Genomic DNA, 23,078 nt, shown 5'->3' with positions numbered 1-23,078 from the left:
ATTACTGACCAATCGTTAGAAATAAAGAGCAATTACAGCTTAATTTGACAATTTATATGTTATGTTATTTAATTGATTTAATATGTATCCTATTTATCAAAACAAAATTGATAAAAACAAAATATCCCAAATTGTCCCAAAGAGTCATTGTGGCTCTATCCGTGGTCATTACAATATTAGTAGTGTGCATTTCTGGCGGCAATACGATAGGGTCGACAAGTTCGGAATGACCAATGACATTAACTTTTTCCAGTACACAGCGTATTACTTACCAAATCATAGAGCTGGGGATCGTCAGCCATTCTGTATCACGAAATATATCACCATAATTGTCCTCGGTACGATATACATCGCGATAGGATCGCGCACATGAATAAAAACATGTACAACTTAGTCCAGTTTTGCAACACAAACATCTCTTGTGTCGTTGCATACATTCGTTGCAGATTGTCTTCATTTTCTAGAACAAAGAAAAACTATGAGTATTCGTTTTTCATTTTCTTAGTGCTTTTCCTTTAAACGTTCACTAAAATAAATTATTAGATACAATAAAATAATGTTAAACACGTTTGTATTCATATTCTGCGAATAGACGTACTCTGCGCGCGACAGTGAACGAGGAGGGTATCAACTATTAATAACTTATTAAGAGTCAGTAAAATCACTATAATAATGGGTGTTGTGATACAAACGCTGCAAACCGACAGTTTCTATTTCCAATAGAATTACATTCCCACATAAAGTATAACTTAAATCATAAATAAGAACGTAGAAAGCAGATTACCGTATAATTACGCAAATCAGACGACATGACCAAGTAACTATTTTTGCTGTGCTCAAAATGGTGGTGGTAGAGATCGATTTTTACAACAGTATTATTTCATCTTGGGATAGAAATAGAAAAAAGATAAAAAGAACATTAAAGTTTTTATAAAAAAAGAACTGATAAAATTATACCATACAACAATAACTCACTTTTTTGGTGCAAACTTTCGTACTTCATAAAACTTGTTCAGATGCTATCCAGACAATCTGCACACAATTTTCCCGAACATCTTCCATCTTCTTTGGATCGTGCAAAGAGATTTCTACCAGACTCAACAGTAAAAATCAACAACAAATTCAACAACAAACATATAAAACAAATCAAAGGGACTTAAATTATTCTAAATGTCTTGTTATTTACTTCATTCAGTCGGATCGAAAGTCAGCAAGGAAATCTCTAATGTTAGATTGTTTATATAATTTAATTTGTGTTTCATTGTTCTATCGTCCTATATGGATAGTTCCATTGTGAATACTTATCCACTGTCTCAAGAGTAGATATCGCAATACATCGATGCATGGATGATATTGAATCTACTCTGCCAAATCGAAGAGTATGATCCTCCAAAGAAAGTTGTGTAATACTAATAATAATATAATAATAATAATAAGGACTTTGTATAGCGCCTAATCTTTAGAAGCTCTAATCTCTTTACAACATTAGACAACACCTATAACATAAAAAGTTCATATATAATGACATGATTACAACAAAAAAACACCATGAAATTAGAAAACATAAAAACATGCTGAAAATATTTAAAGTAGGAAACATTATTAGGTCTTTAAGTTTGTTCTTGCAGACGAAATAGGTGAGTATTAACAGCACTCTTGAATGTGATGGCAATTCGTTCCACGTTGCTGGGGCCTGGTATGCAAAAGAACGATGTCCATATGACTTCGTTTTCATAGTGGGAGTAATGAATATACGATTGTCAGAAGAGGAGCGTAAGTATCTTGCTGGTGTGTACACCTTGGTGAGGTCGGATAGGTATGTTGGACTGGAGTCCGTCAGTGAAACGTAGCACAGAGAACACATTTCGTGTTTGATTCTGGATAGAATGGATAGCCAGTTTAGGGTACAGAGCAGCGGGGAAGTGTGCTCTGATCGTGGCACTCTAAGGATGATCCGAGCAGCCCTGTTTTGAACTTTTTGAAGTTTCTGGAGCAGATATTGAGATGAACCAAACAGAATTGAGTTACAATAGCCCAGTCTTGAAAGTACTAACGAACACACACGTGTTTTAGTAGCATCAACTGAAAGATATTTGCGAATTGAGCTGATGCGTCTCAGCTCAAGATATGCAGCCTTGCATATGTTCATGACATGTTGGTGGGGCCATGAACGTAGGGGAGGTAAATAGTCCTGCTAACTAATGATGGTGACAATCAATTCAAACAACAAGAAAGTAGTTCACTCTGACCTATATCAGTCCCACAAATGTTGCGGGCTTGAAAACGGTGATGACGTTTGACAATTTTATGTTGGGGGTGGGGCCTATGTAATAATCTAACAAAACCAGATTTTTTTTAAATATTGAAAGTTTTAGTACATACACAGAAAATTTCCTTTACATGTATTTATTACTCGTTGCAGATATTCATAATAGTTTCGATGACTGGACGATAATAAAATTCAATGCATTCAGAGGTTAACAGATAACTGTATTGAGCACATTCAGATAAGAGGGTAGACTACTGACCGAAATTTGCACCGCAGTCCCGTGATATTTGTGAGATAAAACAAAATGTCAAGGTTTACTGGTATAACATACACGTTAGTTGTGTACGAAATACACTTAATATCACCCAAGCTTACTCCCGATAAATTGACCATTTATTCAGTGTTCAATAATTAAATATCCGCTTTATTATTTCTAATTTTAAAAGAAATGTTTAGGTGTAATTGTGTAGGATACGTCGCAGTTGCACTCTGGTGTTGTTTTATTGTGGATGGAGACGTGACTGTTCAGACGAAGTATGGAACAGTGAGGGGATTTCTGACTGAAAGAAGTCAGGTGTTTTATGGCATACCATATGCAGCTCCACCCATCGGGAATCTAAGGTATCCTCCATTCCTCTCTCTCTCTCACTCACACACACACACACGTACACACACATGCACCCATAATGGATATACAAACATATATAAATCTTATATTCACATCATGTCTTTCTGTGTGATAAAACCAGCTCTCAGTGATTTGTGGGATACGGATTATCTGATATTCTTAATTTTCGAGATGCGAGATATTAAGTGTTCAGCTCTAAGAGATATGAAAAATATTGATGTTAATTTTACAATACATTGTAGTTTAGGGTTATCGCATGAATAATGTCGGGATACGGAAAATCAGTCGGTACTTTTTTTTTTTACACAATATTAATATATTTATAGGTTTAAGCCACTTCCCTAAAAGCTTCATAAATGTGTTGACAGGTCCATATTTTCGTCAGGCAATTTTTGACGTATAGGGACTGTTAGAAATTTAATTAATAATCATTTCACTTTCATATATGTATGTCTTTCTAACGATGGTGGCATAATAACATTTAGGTTTGTACATTACGAGTGAGGAAGGTATCTTTTCATTTATTGTATTGTTTATCATAGATAGTGCTGGTGCATCAAATAAATTATTTTTGATCGGTCGAAACTAGGAAATTAATTTTCGAGGAAATTTGTCTTCTCTCCTATTCTATGGGAGAATACTTTACTCTTCCTGCTAATCAAACTGCTCCCTGTTATTAGTTGAAAAACCAATATGTCTCTAATAGGAAAAATAATCTAGCAAAAGAACAAAATCCATCTTCTTGATGCCTAACCTGTAAGATAGCAGTCAACCTTACCATAACCACCCTTAATAATCCGCACACATTCAAGATAAGTATTTTCTAAGAAAATAAAAATCTCAAAACTGAATACAGAAATGTGTTAATAAGATCTTACTTGTTGTAAGGTAGCTGTAATAAGTTGATCTATGCTAACGAAAATGAAGAACGTCACCATTTTCTTTGTACAATTGCGTGACTGATTCATGGCATTAAGCCATTTATTTATAATGTAATACTTACAGTAATGAATGTACTATTGTGTGTGTATATATATATACACATACATCTTATAGTGGCCTGAGGTTTATTTTTATTTAAAAATGTTCTGCTCAGGTCTGTTAAGTTCTGTTGCATATTCAGTAGTGAATAGTTAGTCCCCCAGTTTAATATTTGGTCGGTCAATCAAATACACTTGTTTATTCAACTCATTAATCTACCCTTGAACGCGTGTTTGTTTTTATATTGGATCGGTTTTATAATGTGGATTGACTGTTCAATACTAATATCAACTGCACCATAAGAACGAATGACCCGTCAAGTATATCAGAAATGTATATGTGAATAATGTGTGTTGTTCAAGGCATTTTAACACTGCATTTTAAACCTGAAGAGGGCGCTATTTACGTGCTGTTCATAGAACTCATAGTAATAAAAATTTCCCGTAGAAACTTTACATTAATATTTTTCTCGCTCGAGTCTCTGAGACTAATGTGATTGTCTTTTTTCTCAAAAAGACAAATTTATTACAATGAAAATTGTTGTTCTTCGCACAGCAAAAGCAGGAATAGCACAATCAAATACGAAACTACTAGATTCGGTTTGCTTACTCCATTTTGTTTTTTCGTTGTGGTGTTTGTTGGGGGTGGTGGAGGAATTTGTTTGGGGAAGGGGTATTTTTGTACCGATATTGTGGGAATCTAGGCAAAAAGAAAAATATGAACCTGACAGCTGTTTCCAAGAATTGTTTTTACTTACCTTGACCCACAAAACAGACTTCTATATCTTCAAGTCAAACTCACCATCGTAAAGTTCCGTTGTCAGATAGAATTGTGTTCTCAAACGTGTTCCTACATACAGATGGAAGCCACCGATACCGCCAGCATCATGGGCACCCAAAATTTACAACGCTACAGAGAAAATGCCGGCTTGTCCACAGTATCATTGTGCTTCCATGAATCCTTCCTACATTTGCCCAAACGAGGTAAGACCCTCAATGGAATAGTGATCTATTTGTAGTAAAGATTAAAATGGATACATTTTTAACGTTTATGACCTGAAGGATTACGTTAACACATAAGTATACGATGATGAAGACAACACATTATACAAGATCTCTGAAGTAAAATAATTTTAACAAGACAGTCAGTCATTTTGACACTGATTTAAAGGTAGAGTAATCAGGAAGGGCTACTATAATCTCATATCAATAGCATATATTCTTAGGGCGATTTTGATCGCACCTTAGGAAAACAAAATGTATTAACCAGCTTTACCGTACAAACTTGCAAACCGTTTTATTTTAAATTATTCAACGGTTTTCTAAATTATGCTGAAATGTTTAATCACCTCCTGTTAACGAAGAAAGACCAATTTATTCACGTAAAGGATTATTTATTCCAGACACATTTTTCTAAAAAATTACATTACTTATGAGTAATCCAGTGAAGAAAACGGTATCGTGCGGAGTACTGGGTTACTCCATTTCAAATGTTCACTGCTCAGTGGCGATAAGTAAATAAATCTCAGACATAAATATTATGCACTCGCATTTATATTTCAATGACTTTCATTTTGCAGACTTCGGAGAGCTGTCTTTTTCTAAATATATGGGTCCCATTAGGTGCGACTGCACAATCAAAGCTTCCGGTCATGGTTTTTATTCACGGAGGGAACTTTATTCAGTTGAGCGCTGTCTCGCCATTGTATGACGGAGAAGACTTTGTCAAGCTGTCAGGAGTCATCTTAGTCAATTTTGACTACAGAATGGGTCTGCATATTATTATTTCTTGCTTCCTTGTTATATTTTCTAGAAGTTGACCCATCCCTATATAAAATCGTCTGAAGCAATATTCATCAAGTTTTCTGATTTATTTTTTTGAACGAGATTTGTTATAATTGAGATTACAAGGGGATGTTTACTTATGAGTTTACCTAACTCTTGTATTACATCGCCTCTGTGAATCTTGGGTACAAATATATCTGCGTTATGTCCTTTTATTTCAAGAACAAAATGGGAAATAATGGAGTTCGTAGTGAAGGACAGAACATAAGAACTTAAACCCTTAATAAAAAGTTTGTCTAAAAACATAACTGATTGGACCATAGCGTTTTACCCCTTTAGGTCCAGTTATTGTACATCTAGTCTAATATTCTCCAAACCTTTTGGGGTACGAAACTTAAGTTCACGCTTCAAGTTTGAAATCTAATTATGTAACTCAAATTAAATGAGGACAGGCTTATTGAACGTTTAAGATATCCTTAACGTTAGTTCTTGTACTAGAATGTAACATTTCAATTACATCGGTATACCGCAAGTGTAATATTTGTAACGGGAGCTTTTCCGCTCCTCTAACTATATTGCTGATATGGTTTCAAGAGTGTGAGGGTTTCAGTGACGGTCAATCGGAACACACAAGGGCTTTTCCGCAAATGATCGAATTAGCATTTTAGATATATGACAGCCGCCGCCATTGGAAATATATGCGCTTTATTTACCAAGTGACTTCATTTCACAATTTTCTTTAAGGAGACTTCGCTGATACCAGAGCAAAGGTGAATGAGGCCTATTTATTATATTTTGTAACTGTGCAAATAATCTAAGACAAATTATTTTAAACTGACATGTACACATACGGGATGTTTCATTTGGAGACCTGATTGAATGATACTCATGCATACTAGAACTGTAAATGTTTACTTATTTATTTTATATTAGTAGCCTAAAACTTTAGTTTCCTGGAAAAAGGCAGTTTTAAAAACACCACAAATAAATTATTTGTCAGTAACTTGATCGTTATGTCATTTACATAATCAAGAAAAGCAGCCAAGAGGGTACATTCTGTTACTGACTGGTTTTCCTTCATGTAATACCTGCTGTTCCTTTTCGATGATCTGTGCATAAATAAACAAGTTTTCTTTAAACGGTGACATCTTTGCTGTTGTATAGTTGGATATAGATACAGTCTGCGTGTAGCACAAAATTATGTACAGCTGCGTCAAGCTTATGTATTTTTTTTTATCAACTTCTAGAAATTGTATACATAATTATTATTATTATTATTATTTTTATTATTATTATAAGAGGACGCTAGATTTTGTTTCATTTTTGGCGGATGTCTGTCTTATTATGTTTTATTCATTGCATGAAAGATCACTTCCTTTTTTGCAGTGCTTTACTGATACTTACACACACAAATATATGATATAATAAATAAGTACTGTACCCATCCCCCAACCCACCCCCGTAATTCAACAGAATAGACTAAATAGAATAACTCTTCTCCCGGAGTGTTAAACAACCGGATTACCTTAGCTTTCTTTGCTGAATATTAAATGCTGAGCATGCGCATCGCTGCATTTAGTGAGGTGATGTGTTTCGTTCACAGATATAAAACAAAAATTATACCCGCCAATGGAAGCGGTGTAGGATGATTCAAGTTCTTATTTATTGGCAGCTTATGTTTTCTACTAGTGCTTTTCTAAAGTAACCATTGTTTTCTTGTATTTTAATTGATTTGTCTATGTACTGTGGCTATGAAATCTTTGAAATAAATAACTGAAATAAATTAAAATGATATTTTGCCTCTGATGACCCATACATGATTACCTTTTGCCATTTTAGGTGCCTTGGGGTTTCTTTATACGGGGTCGGGACCAGATGACATTCGTGGTAACTATGGCATCATGGATCAGAGACAAGCCCTTATCTGGGTCAATCAGAACATCCTCAACTTTGGTGGCGATCCTTCAAATGTAGGCATTATTTACTAGATTTTTCTGGTTCAGTAGGATCTCATATGAAACTTACGTATGGGATTACAGATGAAAAGGTATTTTAAATAGTCCTGTTTTATGAGTGTAGCTGTTAAGTGTAATTTTCGTTTATTTACACAGTGTTACTCTAATTCCATTAAATAAACTTGCTTAACTCGTGTTTAGCTACATATTCGAAATACATGATAAAAGGGGCCAATGTGTTAATTGCAGCTCAGAACAAACATGTACAAGGCAGTGACGATATAGAACTGAGGACAGCAACCTCTAAACAATATTTTTTTAAAGTTCAAAATACTCTCTCCCTTCCCCCCCCCCCCCATATCAATTTTGTATTTACCACTGTATGTAAGACCAATTATTTCATCGCATCAAAATATAGCCTAGCTACTTGAATGAAATTACATATGATGATCAATTAAGTCACGAAAAAATTAGCTTTTGATTACGTTGATGTTCTATGATACTGATGAGAAAGGAAACAGGTTCATTGTCAAAAACGTGTGGACCGCTACACGCCTGATGAAAGTGTTGTGGAAATTATCAGATCTTAGTTTCATCTAAGCATTTTTCAACATACATTAAAGGCAAACTTCTGTGCTTTTCCTAACTTGAACTGAGATAGTTATTTGAGAATGGCATAAGCTGTATACAATGATAGCGTCCCATGTCTTGCCAAATGCATTGTTTAAGGATATTTTAGGTAAAGAAAGAATATTGTGTTTTCTACTTTAAGGTGACACTTTTTGGACAAAGTGCCGGTGCCCAGTCAACCCTTATTCATTTGATGTCAAGCAAAAGTGCTCCATATTTTCAAAAAGCCATAATCGAGAGCGCCCCTATATCCATACCATATAAGAAGACGGTGGACTCTTTGGTGCTAGCTGATACTATCGCTGACCTGCTCAACTGTGAAGTCCGCGATACCAAATGTCTCCGATCTAAAACTGCAGAAGAAATAATGATTGCTCAGACTCTAGCAAGGTCAAAATTTACATCCTTGAAACTTTTGGAATTCTTCGAACCATTAGGACCGCGTGTAGACGGAGACGAGGTTCATATGGAACCGATTGATGCACTGCGTGAGGGCAAATTTAGAGACATTCCAATTATGCTAGGGACTGTCACAGAAGAGGCTCGAATTTATGTCTATGAAGCATGGACAAAGTCAGTGAAAAGTTTTACGGCGGCAGCCATCCTTCTTGCCACATATCCTGCTCATTATTTACAAATTATAGATAAATATCCGATGGTGAACAAAACCGATGTCAGGGATGACCTGGTACAAATTGGGACAGACTTTATCTTTACTTGTTCTGCAAGGTATGCGATGGACAATATCGCTAAATTCAACAAAAATCCTACGTTTAGATATGAGTTCGACCATGCGTTTTCTTTCGATGGTGGGTGGGAAAACTTTACTGCTTGCGACCACCATGCGTGTCATGGCTCAGAACTTATATACGTTTTTCATACAGCGCGACAGGGAGGATATAGTCTGACCAGTGATGAAGAAGCACTGTCCAAATCCATGATTATTTATTGGTCAAATTTTGCTGCGACATCTGATCCGAATAAGGGTCTACATACAGGAGAAAAAGTATGGCCTAGATACAGTTCGGGTCAAACACAGAAGGTTATGTACTTCATGACGCCGGAAAATAAAATAGTTGAAAATTTCAGGAAAACGTATTGCGACTTCTGGGACAGGATTGGATACTCAGCTTAAAATAAATTAAGGATATACTCCTTAAAATAATTCAGGTACTTAATTACTGTGCCTTTTACTCAATAAATGTATCAAACACTATTACAGTTATTATTTTCTTATTAGTAACAGATATTGTCACTATTGTATGCATTGCTCTTGAACAAATAGAACATTTTAAACAACGTGGATTAACGTTTGACCTGTCATTGTCCGAATAAAATATTATCGAAATAGATGGATATTGCTTTACCTAAACGTTCTCAAGAACATAGTGCGTGTGTGTGTGTGTGTGTGTGTGTGTGTTCTGCACTAAAAACACTATGAAGAAGTTAAGTAATATTCGTTCCCTTCCATCTATTTGAATAAAGTACTAAATTCACTGTCGAATTTTCTGAGTTGCAACAATGTGTATAGTAGTTATGACTTCAATAATAAAAACAAGAATAAAAACAACCAAATGCACTTGCAACAATTCCTATTACTTGTGTTCTTACAATAATTTTTCATCAACCCTTATTTGTCATAAATGAATCCAATTGAACTTTCTCCCTTTTACTTAAAACATTTCAACATATATTACATAATGTCCAGGAAAAGAACTGAACCTTGTTTTATTTCATAAAAATCTCGGTGTCCGGGACAGAAGCTTTTGTTGACAATTAGTGTCAGGACAAAAGATTTTTATTGTACCAGTCTTTTTTTATTCTACATTTTTCCTTTTCTTTAGGTATTTGCACTTTCAAAGTCTTACTCCCAAATAATTATAATATTTTGCATACATACACTTGGAGGCAGAGGAAACTAACATATTTACCCTGTTTTAACTAATCCTGGCCGTGATTCCATATGATCATCATCATCATCATCGTCATCATTTAATATAAATTTGAATTTATTAACAGCTATTCACTACCGAGGCAATAATACAGCCTTTCAGGATCATATAAATAACTTTTATTAGAATTTAAATAGAGGGCAAAGGTCTTTAGACGCCATGTTGAAATTTAAAGTAAAAAAAAAATTACGTCAGCATCAGCACCGGTAATAGTCAATGTAAGCATGAGTTAATATGAATTTTATATATATATATATATATATATATATATATATATATATATATATATGTATGTATGTATGTATATATGTGCATCACTCAAGCTGTAATATTTATAGGTTACTGCATATGTATGGGCAAGTAAGAACGAGGTTATTTTCGGAATTATACTGCACGACCTTTGGGAGTGAAGTATTATCCTGGGAAAACTAGTTCACATTTTCCCATACAAATGCAGTAACCTTTTTATTGTACACTCGTTTTGTTAATCTACCTAAGGTTTAATTATTAAAAACATACACTACAAGAACAAAAATTGAATTTATGTTTTAATAAATACACAACCGTTAATTCATCAATACACAGTAGCAATATTATTGCGTACATAGCACCACCCAGCGACCTTTGAACTTTCAAAAGAATTGTCGTTTTGGTCTACTTAAAATTGAAATTTAGTCATACTGTGAATGAATGCGCATTGCAACAACTTTCAGATTTGGCCTGGAATAGATGGATTTTGTTTTTATCTTGATCCAGCTCAATTCTGCTATGATGGACTGGATTACTGGGTCAATTCAGTGCCGATTTCAGTTGGAATTGTACTCGAAATTCCATTACAGTTCTGGTGTGTATCAGGTTTTGCAAGACATATCATTCGGAATGGCAGAACTAAGAAAGTACATATTGAGGAAATTCAGGATGCAAACATGTAAGTATATTTATTACAATTCATATTACCAGCTACAGAAAACATGTTTAAACCATGTCACTTGCATCTCACTGTTGGAGGGACTCAGCTATGATATGTATTATGAAATGTGTACCTTCTATCGCTAGCCTAACATTGTATCAAAATAGTTACACGGGAAAAATTGCAAAACAGCTGTTGTGTGACAGTCCATTTAGCCGAAGGAAACAATACTTTTTTGTCGTCTTGGCTTATTAGCTCTGAGGCGCTTAGTTTCCTACCAAATTCTTCAGTAGCAATTTTTTCTCGAATCTTGTATTTTAACAGACTTGTATAATGGTACGTCTCTTGATAGGTATGTGATAGCCTTTGACCTCAATATGTATTCCTATGCTATATTTTTATAGACCTTGAGAGCACTGGTCATAGCCTGAACCATTCTATTTGCGAAAAGATAGGAATATTCTCCTAAATAACTGTTTCAATGATCCGAACGGTATTTTCAATTACTGCGTCTACCACGTTTGTTGTTGACATTGCGAATACCACGTCCATTCGTGTGCTTGTTTGAAAGTTTCGTTTTTGACTCAGTGAACTCGTCCGTATCATTAACTGTATCATCTACACTTTCAAATGAACGAAACAACTTGTTTAGTTCATTCACAAACAAATTTAATCAACCAAACCCTGAATCGTCAGCTACATGACTGTACATGGTTTGTTTACAAAGTAGTTCCTAATACATTATGCTATTTTTAAGCAGATGTGTCGTGAACGTGCATGCAGTATCAAGGTGTTCAGTATCGTAAAATACTGCACAATTCTGACAATGTAAAGTTAACTGATACAAAAATTAGCAGACAATAAAAAGCGCTACGGAACAACATTTAGATTAATATAGTTACAAATTTATACCAAGCCTTTATAACAAGCATTTAGTTTAGTTAAAATCTCACAATGCGACACATGAAACTAGAAGTTGTTAGTTCATAACACAACAAAGGAACTACTTATGTATTCATGTACCCTTCTGGTGTACTTTGACAATGTTGATAAACAATAGTTAAAATATAGTAACATTCATTCAGTATGTAATCAATGTCAAGCTTTATGACTTCATTGATACTGTACCATATCATTTTCAATGCTTAAATAACTGTGTTGCAACGAAATGTAAACATTAAGACACTGTAACATCGTACAGATAGATGAGCACTGGACCAGCTCTTATCAATATACATCAATGTGTCAATCATTTATAGGCGGATTTTAATACATGCCGGTTATCTTGGCCCAAACATATATTCCTCTACCTCATCTAGTAACCATGAGAGTGTTGCTTTTGTGTGCATTTTCGGTGACATATCCAATGCAAATGTTATATTTCCCACCAAATAGGTGAGGTTCAAGGTTACAAAGTTGACAAAAGCCGTGTGTATTTTATGGAAATCTTTGAGGTATTGCATCAACATATTTTTGTAAATGATGGATTTTATTACATTTATTATGGAGAATACTTCTTGAGAACGGAAGTATTTTATTTTATTTTCCCACATTTTTATAGTTCAGTCTTCCTTCCCTCTTTCCTTTGATTGTTCAACGTTTCTTTAATACAGCGCATTAGTCATACAAAACGGCGGAACGGATTATTACAATACAACCGCATGTGGAAAATTAAGATGTGTGGTTACATATCTCGATACGGGTTAAGAAATTTTAGCAAATGATCTGCATGGTCTTTATCATGTCTATTTCTAAAAATAAAAATTTTAAGACAAAACCAATATTTCCTAATGACAAGTAAGGACGCATTAATCACAACGAGACTAGTGTTACAACCGAGTTGGATGTAATCTACACATCCTCACAATCAACGTTGGAAGCAGAATATAGAATCTGAGTGTATTTTTGTCCGCTAATTTTCTTGAAAACAAAAAATATTAAATAGGGTGAATTTATATTATTCTGCAAATAAAAACCTACTTTATTTATTGATGGGTGTCAAACTAATATGAAAGGAAGTGTGCTACTGTTGCGGTGTTTACTGAGGACTTAGTTAAATTGTCGGCATTCCAAGTCATTGTTTAGCAGAGTTATATGCCTAGATACAAAGGTACACTCCCTTTCATTTATGCACAATAATTATCTTAATCATTTCATTTTCGAGTTAAGTCGAATTTATTATGCAGATAGATATGGATGAGACCTTTGAGTTGACTTCATCATTTTACGTCAGAGTAACGGACCTTATTTTCAGATCCGCCAACTGTTCTTTAGAGACATTAATTAATTCTTTTATTCATATAAGACTTCAGACAAACTTAGCAAGAAGCTTGATTAGCACAGTTGCTGGGCTAACGTTTCAGCTTATTGCATCAGCTTTTGCAGTTATGGCCCCCTGATTATCATACTGTCACCTTGTCTGCAAAGCATAATACAACCACCCCATGTCCCTTCCACTATGAAACTGCACTCAACAATGACAGATGTATACAAGATGGCCGCTATCGCTTAACCGGCTGGAAGCAGCTGTTCCGTTTTATAGTGCCGTTTTCATGATATTTGTGCTTGTTGCCTGTCTTCATCTACGTTATTGTGTTCATTATCTATTGACTGTTCAATTCGTATGTGTTTCTTCATCTCCTTGTTTTGGAAATGAGAACAATTAGACTTTTTCTCAGCTGTCTTGCTCCACTGTTATTGAACAAACTGCCATCACGTGATACTCGCCAGTCAACCCGTTTATGATACGATGGACCCTCATTAATTACTTTAAATGATCACTCCTTGGCTCTCCACACTACATTGTGCTCTAGACTAAACGAACTAGGACAACATTCATCATTACCTAAATGTAAACAGAAGTGAGAAAAGAAACGTTGTTTCAAAGCCGGCCGGCGTAGAACAGAAAGAAGAATTCCAGTTATCTTCCTTATTTCGGCACAACAATTTTAAAATAATTCGACCGTTAATTTGGATAACCTAATTCAAATCCCTATTAGTTCGTCAACCTTTGTGTCAACTATCCAAGAGATACCTCTGCGTATTGCATTATTCAATGCACAGTCAGTAGGACCACCGGAAAAGCGCACAGAAATAGTTAATTTTATCAACGACCAGAATATTGACGTCTTTTTCCTGAAAGAAAAAAGGCTAAAAACATCAGGCGATGAGCCCAAGTGTGCGGATCTAACACCCACTGGTTACTCCATCAAGTCGTTCCCCCGTAATTCTCGCGGGGGTGGAATTGCTGTCATCACAAAGAACTCCATGATCAAACATCTTAACCACACCACAACATTCAATTTCGACCACACATCGTTTGAATTAGTCCAAACCACACTCACACTGGAGCAAAGGTCAGTCCATTTTTTCTGCCTATACCGCCCTCCTCCTAGTAGAAAAATTAAGCTGGATGAAACTCTGTTTTTTGGAGCAGTTTCCCAATCTCCTGGAGTATGGAAATTTGATAGGTGGCAACCTGATTATTCTTGGAGATTTCAACTTTCCCTTTGACTGTCCCGAAAACCCAAACACATCAAAACTCATAGATTCCATTAATGTTTTCAACCTCAAACAGTCAGTTCACCAACCCATCCATAAACATGGTTACATATTAGACTGGATTCTTCATAGACCTGATGATAGCATTCTACGGTCCTCCCTGGTATTCCATGACCTTGCATCAGAAGATCACTTCTGCATTATATGCCATCTTGACGTATCAGTCCCTAACCCTCCACCTTTATCTGCTACTAAGAGAAACCTCTGCATGATAAATAGAACCAAACTAATGCACGACATCCAAGCTAACCTAACAACTTGCTTACCTCCTACGGCAGAACAACTCGATAACTGCATGCGTTCATTGCTTGACAAACATGCCCCAGCTACCAAGTGCAGAGTATCAATTCAAAAATGTTCTCCATGGTATAGCAGTGTTAGGGACCAGCTTCGCACTGCTAAAAGAGACCACCGTAAAGCTGAGAGGCTTTGGCTTTCCACCAGACTCACTATTCATAAGCAAATCTATGAAGTCGCTAAGAAGAATGTCACAAATATAGTCCATGCAGCGAAATCAGCCCACTACACTACTAAGATCATGGAAAGTTCCAGCTGCAAAGAGCTCTTCGAGATTACTAACAAGCTAATGTTAAGGAACAAATCTACACCACTTCCAACTACCTCTCCAGTCAACCTTCCGGACATATTTGCAAATTTCTTCCGTGACAAAGTACAAACCATTAGAGATAAGCTTGACACCACAATTTCAATTGACTCGTCGTCACTATACAGATGGGATACAGAATTTGAGCGGCAACCATTAGCAGCATTTGAACCTGTCTCTATGGATTTCGTGCGTACAATCGTGAAGAAGTGTGCACCAAAGTCATGTGAACTTGACCCAATTCCAACATCACTGCTGCTTGAGTGCTTAGATCCAGTATTGCCTTCACTAACTGATGTTATTAATACTTCTCTCTCATCAGAGGAATTCGCATCATTTTGCAAAACTGCCATTGTAAAGCCTCTGCTGAAGAAACCAACACTAGACCATAACGATTTAAAGAACTACCGCCCAGTTTATAATCTCCCATTCATATCAAAATTCTTAGAAAAGGTTGTTCTATCCCAGCTTGTATCTCATCTGAATTCAAACAGTCTTTTTAGCAATGTACAATCTGCATATCGCCCTTACCACAGTACTGAAACTACTCTTCTAAAAGTAGTTATTGACATTCTCTCTGCGTTGGATAGTCGAAAGACTACAGTCCTCACACTCCTTGATTTGTCTGCAGCATTTGACAGAACAGAACATGATATATTACTTCACCGTCTCCAGCATGCATTTGGCATTCATGATACAGCCTTACTGTGGTTCAAGTCCTACTTGGTCAACAGGACACAAATTGTATCTGCAAATGGAATACACTCCAGCCCAGTTGATCTATGTTGTGGTGTTCCACAGGGGTCTGTTCTTAAACCTGTTCTCTTCATTCTATATAGTCAGTCGCTCTCAAGTGTCATAGATCATCATCCAGTGTCTTGCCAATTGTACGCTGATAACACCCAAATATACAAATCTAGCCACCCAACTGAAGTTGATGCTACCATCCAAGGTGTAGAGAGGTGCATTTCTGATGTGAAATCATGGATGACATGTAACAAGCTGCAGATGAATGATGATAAAACTGAGGCCATTCTGATCACAACACAAAGACTTTCTCATTCACATCCTTAACATCAAACAATGAATATCAGCAACACCAACATTAAATTCACAAAATCATTAAGAAACCTAGGTGTTACTCTGGACAGTACTCTCACATTGCACCAACATGTCATGAACATATGCATGGCTGCATATCTTGAGCTGAGACGCATCAGCTCAATTCGCAAATATCTTTCAGTTGATGCCAATAAAACACTTGTGTGTGCATTAGTACTTTCAAGACTGGACTATTGTAACTCAATTCTGTCTGGTTCATCTCAATATCTGCTCCAGAAACTTCAAAAAGTTCAAAACACAGCTACTCGGATCATACTTAGAGTACCACGATCGGAGCACACCTCCCCGCTGCTATGTACCCTAAACTGGATATCCATTCGATCCAGAATCAAACACAAAATTTGTTATCTGTGCTACGTTTCACTGTCGGACTCTAGTCCAACATACCTATCCGATCTCACCCACGTGTACACACCAGCAAGATACTCCTCTTCTGACAATCGTATACTCATTATTCCCACTATGAAAACAAAGTCATATGGACAGTGTTCTTTTGCATACCAGGGCCCAGCAACGTGGAATGAATTGCCCACTGAACTTAGACACGAAGACAGTGATCCCATTCAAGAATGCTCTCAAAACTCACTTATTTCGACTGCAAGAACAAACTTAAAGACCTAATAATGTTTCCTACCTTAAATATTCTCAGCATGTTTTTTTTTAAAGTTTTCTAATTGCATGGTGTTTGTTTTTGTAATCATATCATTATATGTTTTTTTATCTTATAGGTGTTGTCTAATGTTGTATATTTATATTGACATGGGCTTCCATATATTGACATCAATATTTGTAAGCCGAAAACAAACATTTTTTAGGTGCATGGAGCTATGATTTTGGATGCTCTTTGCCAACAACAATTATTATTCCTCAGTGTCTGTATTGTATATATCCAGATGAGAATAAGTGAATTTTTTTTCTTTCCTTCTTATCTATCATTATTTAGGCCTATAATCGTTATAAGACCAGGATTTGCTTTCAAATCTAACAGTATATCGCTGCATCATATTACAACGTTGATATTAATCTCATTAGCTCAAAATGTTAGACTTCAGAGAACTGCCTGTTTCTGAATATTTGGACTCCTCTGTCTGCGACGCCACAGACAGCGCTTCCGGTGATGATATTTATACATGGCGGGAACTTTGTCCACGAAAGCGGTGGCACAATTTTGCACGACGGAAAAGCTTTTCTATAAAAAAAAACTGGTGTCATTCTGGTCAACATCAATTATGGACTCGGTAAGAACAATTACTGTAAACCCAACTTTTCTTTTGAAGCAAGAAAATTGAAGATCTTTTGTTTTCGACTGATTTATATACTCGACAAAGAGTTAATGATGTACGTACGTCAGATTTAAAAAATTTTACTGAGTACTTTTTAACTTTTGAAACATTGAGGTACAGATTCAGAAATAACAAGACAGGATGCCTCTGTAATATAAAAGTCAATTATCTTCATTGTTTTGTAAGTTTTAAGTAATGTGTGTGAAATTTGGACTGTCAGATTTCAAGAATTTTTATCTGTGAAATCCTATGTATTTATTGCTTTCTGTTATCAAATCTGAGCTATCGTCAGCGCTGAGAAAACCACCCTAACTCATTAGCATGGCATATCTTAAAAGATCAAACCGATTTTTTTTGGGGACAATTACGTGAATGCAAAGCAATCATAAATTTGAGTATACACTGAAACAGTCTCGAAATATAGGTCAGAAATGAAGAAACTATGACAGTTTGTATATGATCGTCTGCTTGGTAAAAGACATTAGAACTGGATGTCCGAAAAGATTTATGTAGGTCTGTCATTAAATTATGGCTGATATCTTTGCCAGCAATTGGTCTGCGGTCCATAATATACATCAGCAAATTTAGAGTTAAATCACAGGAGTTTGACTTTTCGTCTATTAAAATAAACATGAATTATTATACAATAACAAGCTCAAACGAAATATCATATATTTGTTATAACATATATACAAGAAGTGCAAGCAAGATTTCACCCCTCCTCACTATGCGACTATGTTCTCCCCACACCTTCAAATTCCGAAGATGATTGGAAAATTAAAGCCACGATTCAACAGATTTTTCCCTAATTACGCATAACTCTTGGATAACCATAGCTCAGCCTTTCTTTTAATCAATACCAATCTAAAACCTTTCTACAGGAATCCATGGACCAGAAGTAGCTCCGTTACACTTACCCTTACTCATTAAAAAATTGGGATCTAATGCTCGAAACAGACTTGGTGCCGACACAGGGTACCACTCTGTCCATTTATTTTAAAAACGAAAAGCATCAAAGATATTTTTTAAAAAACACAAAAGACGTATTCATTTTATTGACTGATGAATCGTTTCTAACTCAACTGCCATTAAAGGGTCCCTAATATTGTCACCTTTCTCGCATTTCAAACCCAACGGAACTTCAATACTAACATGGCGCCCATACTTGCGTGGGCGAGATTGTGTTATTCACAGAAGAGTTCATAGTATTCTGTAAGCTCGGAATACTTTCGTAACGTTGAGATGTAACCGCATATTTTCCCCCTTTTACTGTAATTTTTTTTATGGAGATATTAGAATTAGATATTGTATACAGACGACAAAGAGTTTATCTTCTGTGTAGTGTAGGCCTTTCATCCACACCTTCGCTGACCATGGACTCTTCCAGCAAACGAAAAATGAGTCAGCAGATCCCTTATTTACAGTGAAAATTTCCGTTTGTTTTAAACGCGAAGAATTTGACAATGTTATGGATCGCTTCGTGACAATCGAGTTGTTAGAAATTATAAATCAGTGAATGAAATAGGTCAGTTTTGTGAATTTTTATATCCTTGATGCTTTTCCTTTTTAACATTGGTAAAATGGAACAAGCTGCCAAGAGTGAGAGCGGAAACTATATATGTTTATATCATAAAATACTGGTAATTCCGGGATTGTTTCTTCATTTTGGTCAGTAATTTTGTTCAAAACACCAAGCTTCTTTGGTTTTCACTGTCCAAGGCAATATCTTTCGTATGACGTATGGACTTTTTATTTACATATTATTAGGTGTTATATTCTTTTAGTATTTTGCATCATTTTTTGGTGTCTGACCCATTCCTGAATCTAAGTCTTTGGGATTCACCTGTAAACTACATGTATTTTTTGGGGCTATGAGATAGCTATCACTTCCAGCGTGGACATTGCGTTCATTATTTTTTGAAGGTATGTAATCAGTTTCAGCTTCAAATATAAATTAATAATAAACTGGGGGATGATATACAAGGATAAGATTTAGAAAATCTATCAACGATGACCGGAATTTCTTTGAATATAACTCTAGCTCCACTACATTACTCTTCGACAACAGTATCATACTTTGCCGCCTTCTATAACCACTACATATATTTCCGCTATTTTAGGCGCTCTTGGATTTTTGTTCACGGGGACAGGACCCGATGATATCCGGGATAACTATGGTATAATGGATTAAAGACAAGCCTTTATCTGGATCAACCAGAATACGCAACTTTGGTGGAGATCCTTCGAAGATTAATAACTCCAAATTGGAGCTAACAATGATAAACAAACGTCATTTTGATAAAATATACGTTTTCTGTCTGGAATAATTTTCTTAATTGTATTCTTTCTTGGATGTGCGTAAAACCACTCGAAATGTATGCATTTTAAAGATTTTCAAACATTCGTTACAAATAATTTTGACTTATTCCATCAACATTTATGTCATCCGTTGAATACGGCTATTACGTTATTTATTCTTCAAGGTGACCCTAATTGGCCAAAGTGCAGGGGCTCACTCAGTCGCTATACATCTGATGAACGACACCTACTTCCGGCAAGCAATAATAGAAAGTGCTCCTTTGGACATCCCGTACAAAAAAAAAACACCGATGACATATTTCTCAGTAACACTATAGCAGATCTACTGATCTGTAGTATTCGTGATGTGCAATGCTTGAGATCCAAATCAGCAGAGCAAATTGTAAAGCAGAAACTGAAGCAAAGTCAGAGATTACATCATTGAAAGTATTGGCATTCTTCGAACCTTTAGGTCCGCGAGCGGAAGGTAGCGATGTTGTCCTAGAACCCATGACGTCGATACGTCAGAGGCAGTTCCGAGACATTCCAGTTATCATCGGCTTTGTCAGTGAGGAGACCCGAATCTATATTTATCTGACATGGAAACCCCCGATATCGATTGCAGTATTTGAGACCGTTCTGTTTGCAGTCTATCCTTCACATATTAGGGAAATTTTAAAAGAATATCCGGTGGAAAACAATACAGATGTTTGTGACCACTTAGCTCAACTTGCAACTGACTTATGTTCACATGCACTGCCAGAAAAGCTTGCCAGTCTTTCAGCTAGAAGAACAAATGTCCGGTCTGGTTGTGCTCGTTTGTTCACGCCTTCTCATTCTTGGTTTGGGAGCCATTTTCCTTCTGCGAACACCATGTATGCCATGGTTCTTAGCTTCCCTACGTGTTCTACACAGCTCCTCTGGGAAATTTCAAATACACTACTGATAAAGAAAACATGTCATCACGGCTGATTTCTTATTAGACAAACTTCGCTTTTACTGGTAACCCACTATTTATACTGGCCACCATATATAGCCTATCTTGTGCTGAAAATGGCGTTAAACCCTACAAGAACGACAACAACAATGGTGAAATGGGCATTTTCTTATTGACTGAGTCGTATCTAACGTGTGAATTGCACTTTTTATTATTTTGGTAGTTACAGTGCAAGCCCAAGAAAGATACTGCTGCATATACATATCATAAGAGGAAACCGGAAGTAGTTGGCACGTGATGTTTGTTAGCATTTTCTTAAACGCTCATCGCAGTCAGTAAAGGTTCTTCAAAGTCATCTGATTTATCACATATTATCGCAGAATTCCGTGCATCGATTTGCATTATGGATCTAAGCGTTTAGTATCTGTCAAGTGTCACTACTTGGTGTTGGGTGGGGGAGAAGGCAGCATTTCAATTCTTGTCAGGAAATTATTGCAAAATATTTGGACCTACATAGCAACGGGAATAAAGCGAATTCAAAGACAAAGGAAATGAGGATAATACTGCTAAACTTAGAACTCATGGTAGTGGCTTGCAAATGTTTTGGATCAATTATTACCTTTTCGTTATTCGAAGTTATTATTTAATCTACTATCGCAGAATTTGTGTTTCAAATATGAAAATAAGTTACTTGTGAATCATCGATATCATGTCTTATATGAATAATGGAGTCTGATTTCCAGAGATTTTGTGGATATGATAATGAACAAAACATAAAAATAAAAAACTTGCACAACAATTTTGATGAGTTCAAATGAAACGAAATACCCTTTTAGAAAAACATAGATATCAATAAACTAATTAAAAGTCAAAACATCCAGCTTATTTTTCTTTTGATAAAGAGCGTAATTATATTAAATATATTTTTGCAGACAATTTCACCACGTTTGCCATCAATACTATAAAAAAATATGTTTAGTATTGATCATCATAAAACTCACGCATTGCTTCTGTCTGTCTGTCCATCTGTCTGTCTTTCCAACTGATTTCATTTTTCCCTGTGTATTATGATTTGATTAAGCATTCGAACATAATGTGACACAAACTCTAACTAAATTATAAATATAAGGTTGGTCGGTATGCCAATTATAAGCATGCAGGATATATACAAATCAATCAGATGATAACTAAACTTGTTCTGCCTTTGTAATCATTATTACTATTATTATTAATTTTTACTCTGGCGTGTGTGTGTGTGTGTATATATATATATATATATATATATATATATATATATATATATATATATATATATATATATATATATATATGTACATAGGTAGGTAGGCAGGCAGGCAGGCAGATAGATAGATAGATAGACAGATAGATAGATAAAAAAATTACTTTGGTACATGTACATTAAATATATTTATGACCATAACACTACCATATGCAAGGGAGAGGGTAATTATAAGTATGGGCTGCATCCCGATCCCGACTTATGTAATATATTAAAACAGACCCCACACAGGACACGTGTAGTGAGCAAATGCTGAAAACGGTCAATTTTCAGAAAAGTATATTTTCGGCAAAGTGATGACAATTGATTACAATACGATGGGTTGAAAGTAATATACTGGTACGACAATGAAAAATAAAAAGAAAAGTAAAGCTAGTAAACATAATTGTTTTGCATGGTTCTTCAAAAGAAAAAAAATATCCTTGCCTGCCCGATTAAAGACTTCAGAAACGGTGAATCACCCATTTGGCACTTTTTAATTTTCTTTTTGTTTCAGTAGATAGTTTTATTCGCTGCGGAAATTACGTTTAAAAATTGTTAAAATTATACTTGCCTTTTGCAACTAGTATCAATTGCTAAGTACATCAGTACCTAGGATCAAGTCATCTGTAATATTGTTCCATGATTAATCTCGCACACTCATACAGATACACATATACACACTTCATTTCAGAAGCTTTACATGTAAACCAAATTCAAATAATACGTAAAAATAAAATACACTAAAACCGTATAAAAGGCTCACATTCTCAATCTTACACGCCACATGTCTCCTACTTCCATGATATTTGTTGGAGCATGATTGTCATCTTAAGAATATATATATATATATATATATATATATATATATATATATATATATAT

At 35.5% G+C, this 23,078-nt stretch overlaps 1 protein-coding gene and 1 pseudogene across 1 annotated transcript; both read left to right on the top strand.

Annotated features, from left to right (window-relative positions):
• The first annotated feature begins 2,618 nt into the window (after nt 1-2,618).
• LOC149780927 (cAMP-regulated D2 protein-like) lies at nt 2,619-9,463 on the top strand. The gene is made up of 5 exons (XM_089936440.1): nt 2,619-2,890; nt 4,738-4,861; nt 5,458-5,647; nt 7,502-7,632; nt 8,390-9,463. The coding sequence occupies exons 1-5, from the start codon at nt 2,718-2,720 to the stop codon at nt 9,380-9,382; spliced, it is 1,611 nt and encodes a 536-aa protein (XP_089792566.1). The 5' UTR covers nt 2,619-2,717; the 3' UTR covers nt 9,383-9,463.
• A 9,796-nt stretch (nt 9,464-19,259) lies between these two features.
• LOC149780926 (cAMP-regulated D2 protein-like) lies at nt 19,260-21,137 on the top strand (annotated as a pseudogene).
• Nucleotides 21,138-23,078: the final 1,941 nt, after the last annotated feature.

This window comes from Sinohyriopsis cumingii, chromosome 16 (assembly GCF_028554795.1).
Source record: "Sinohyriopsis cumingii isolate HCF-2022 chromosome 16, ASM2855479v2, whole genome shotgun sequence".
NCBI classification, from domain to species: Eukaryota; Metazoa; Mollusca; class Bivalvia; order Unionida; family Unionidae; genus Sinohyriopsis; species Sinohyriopsis cumingii.
Note: the sequence above shows the minus strand (reverse complement) of the source record. Positions and strands in the feature narration are given on the sequence as shown.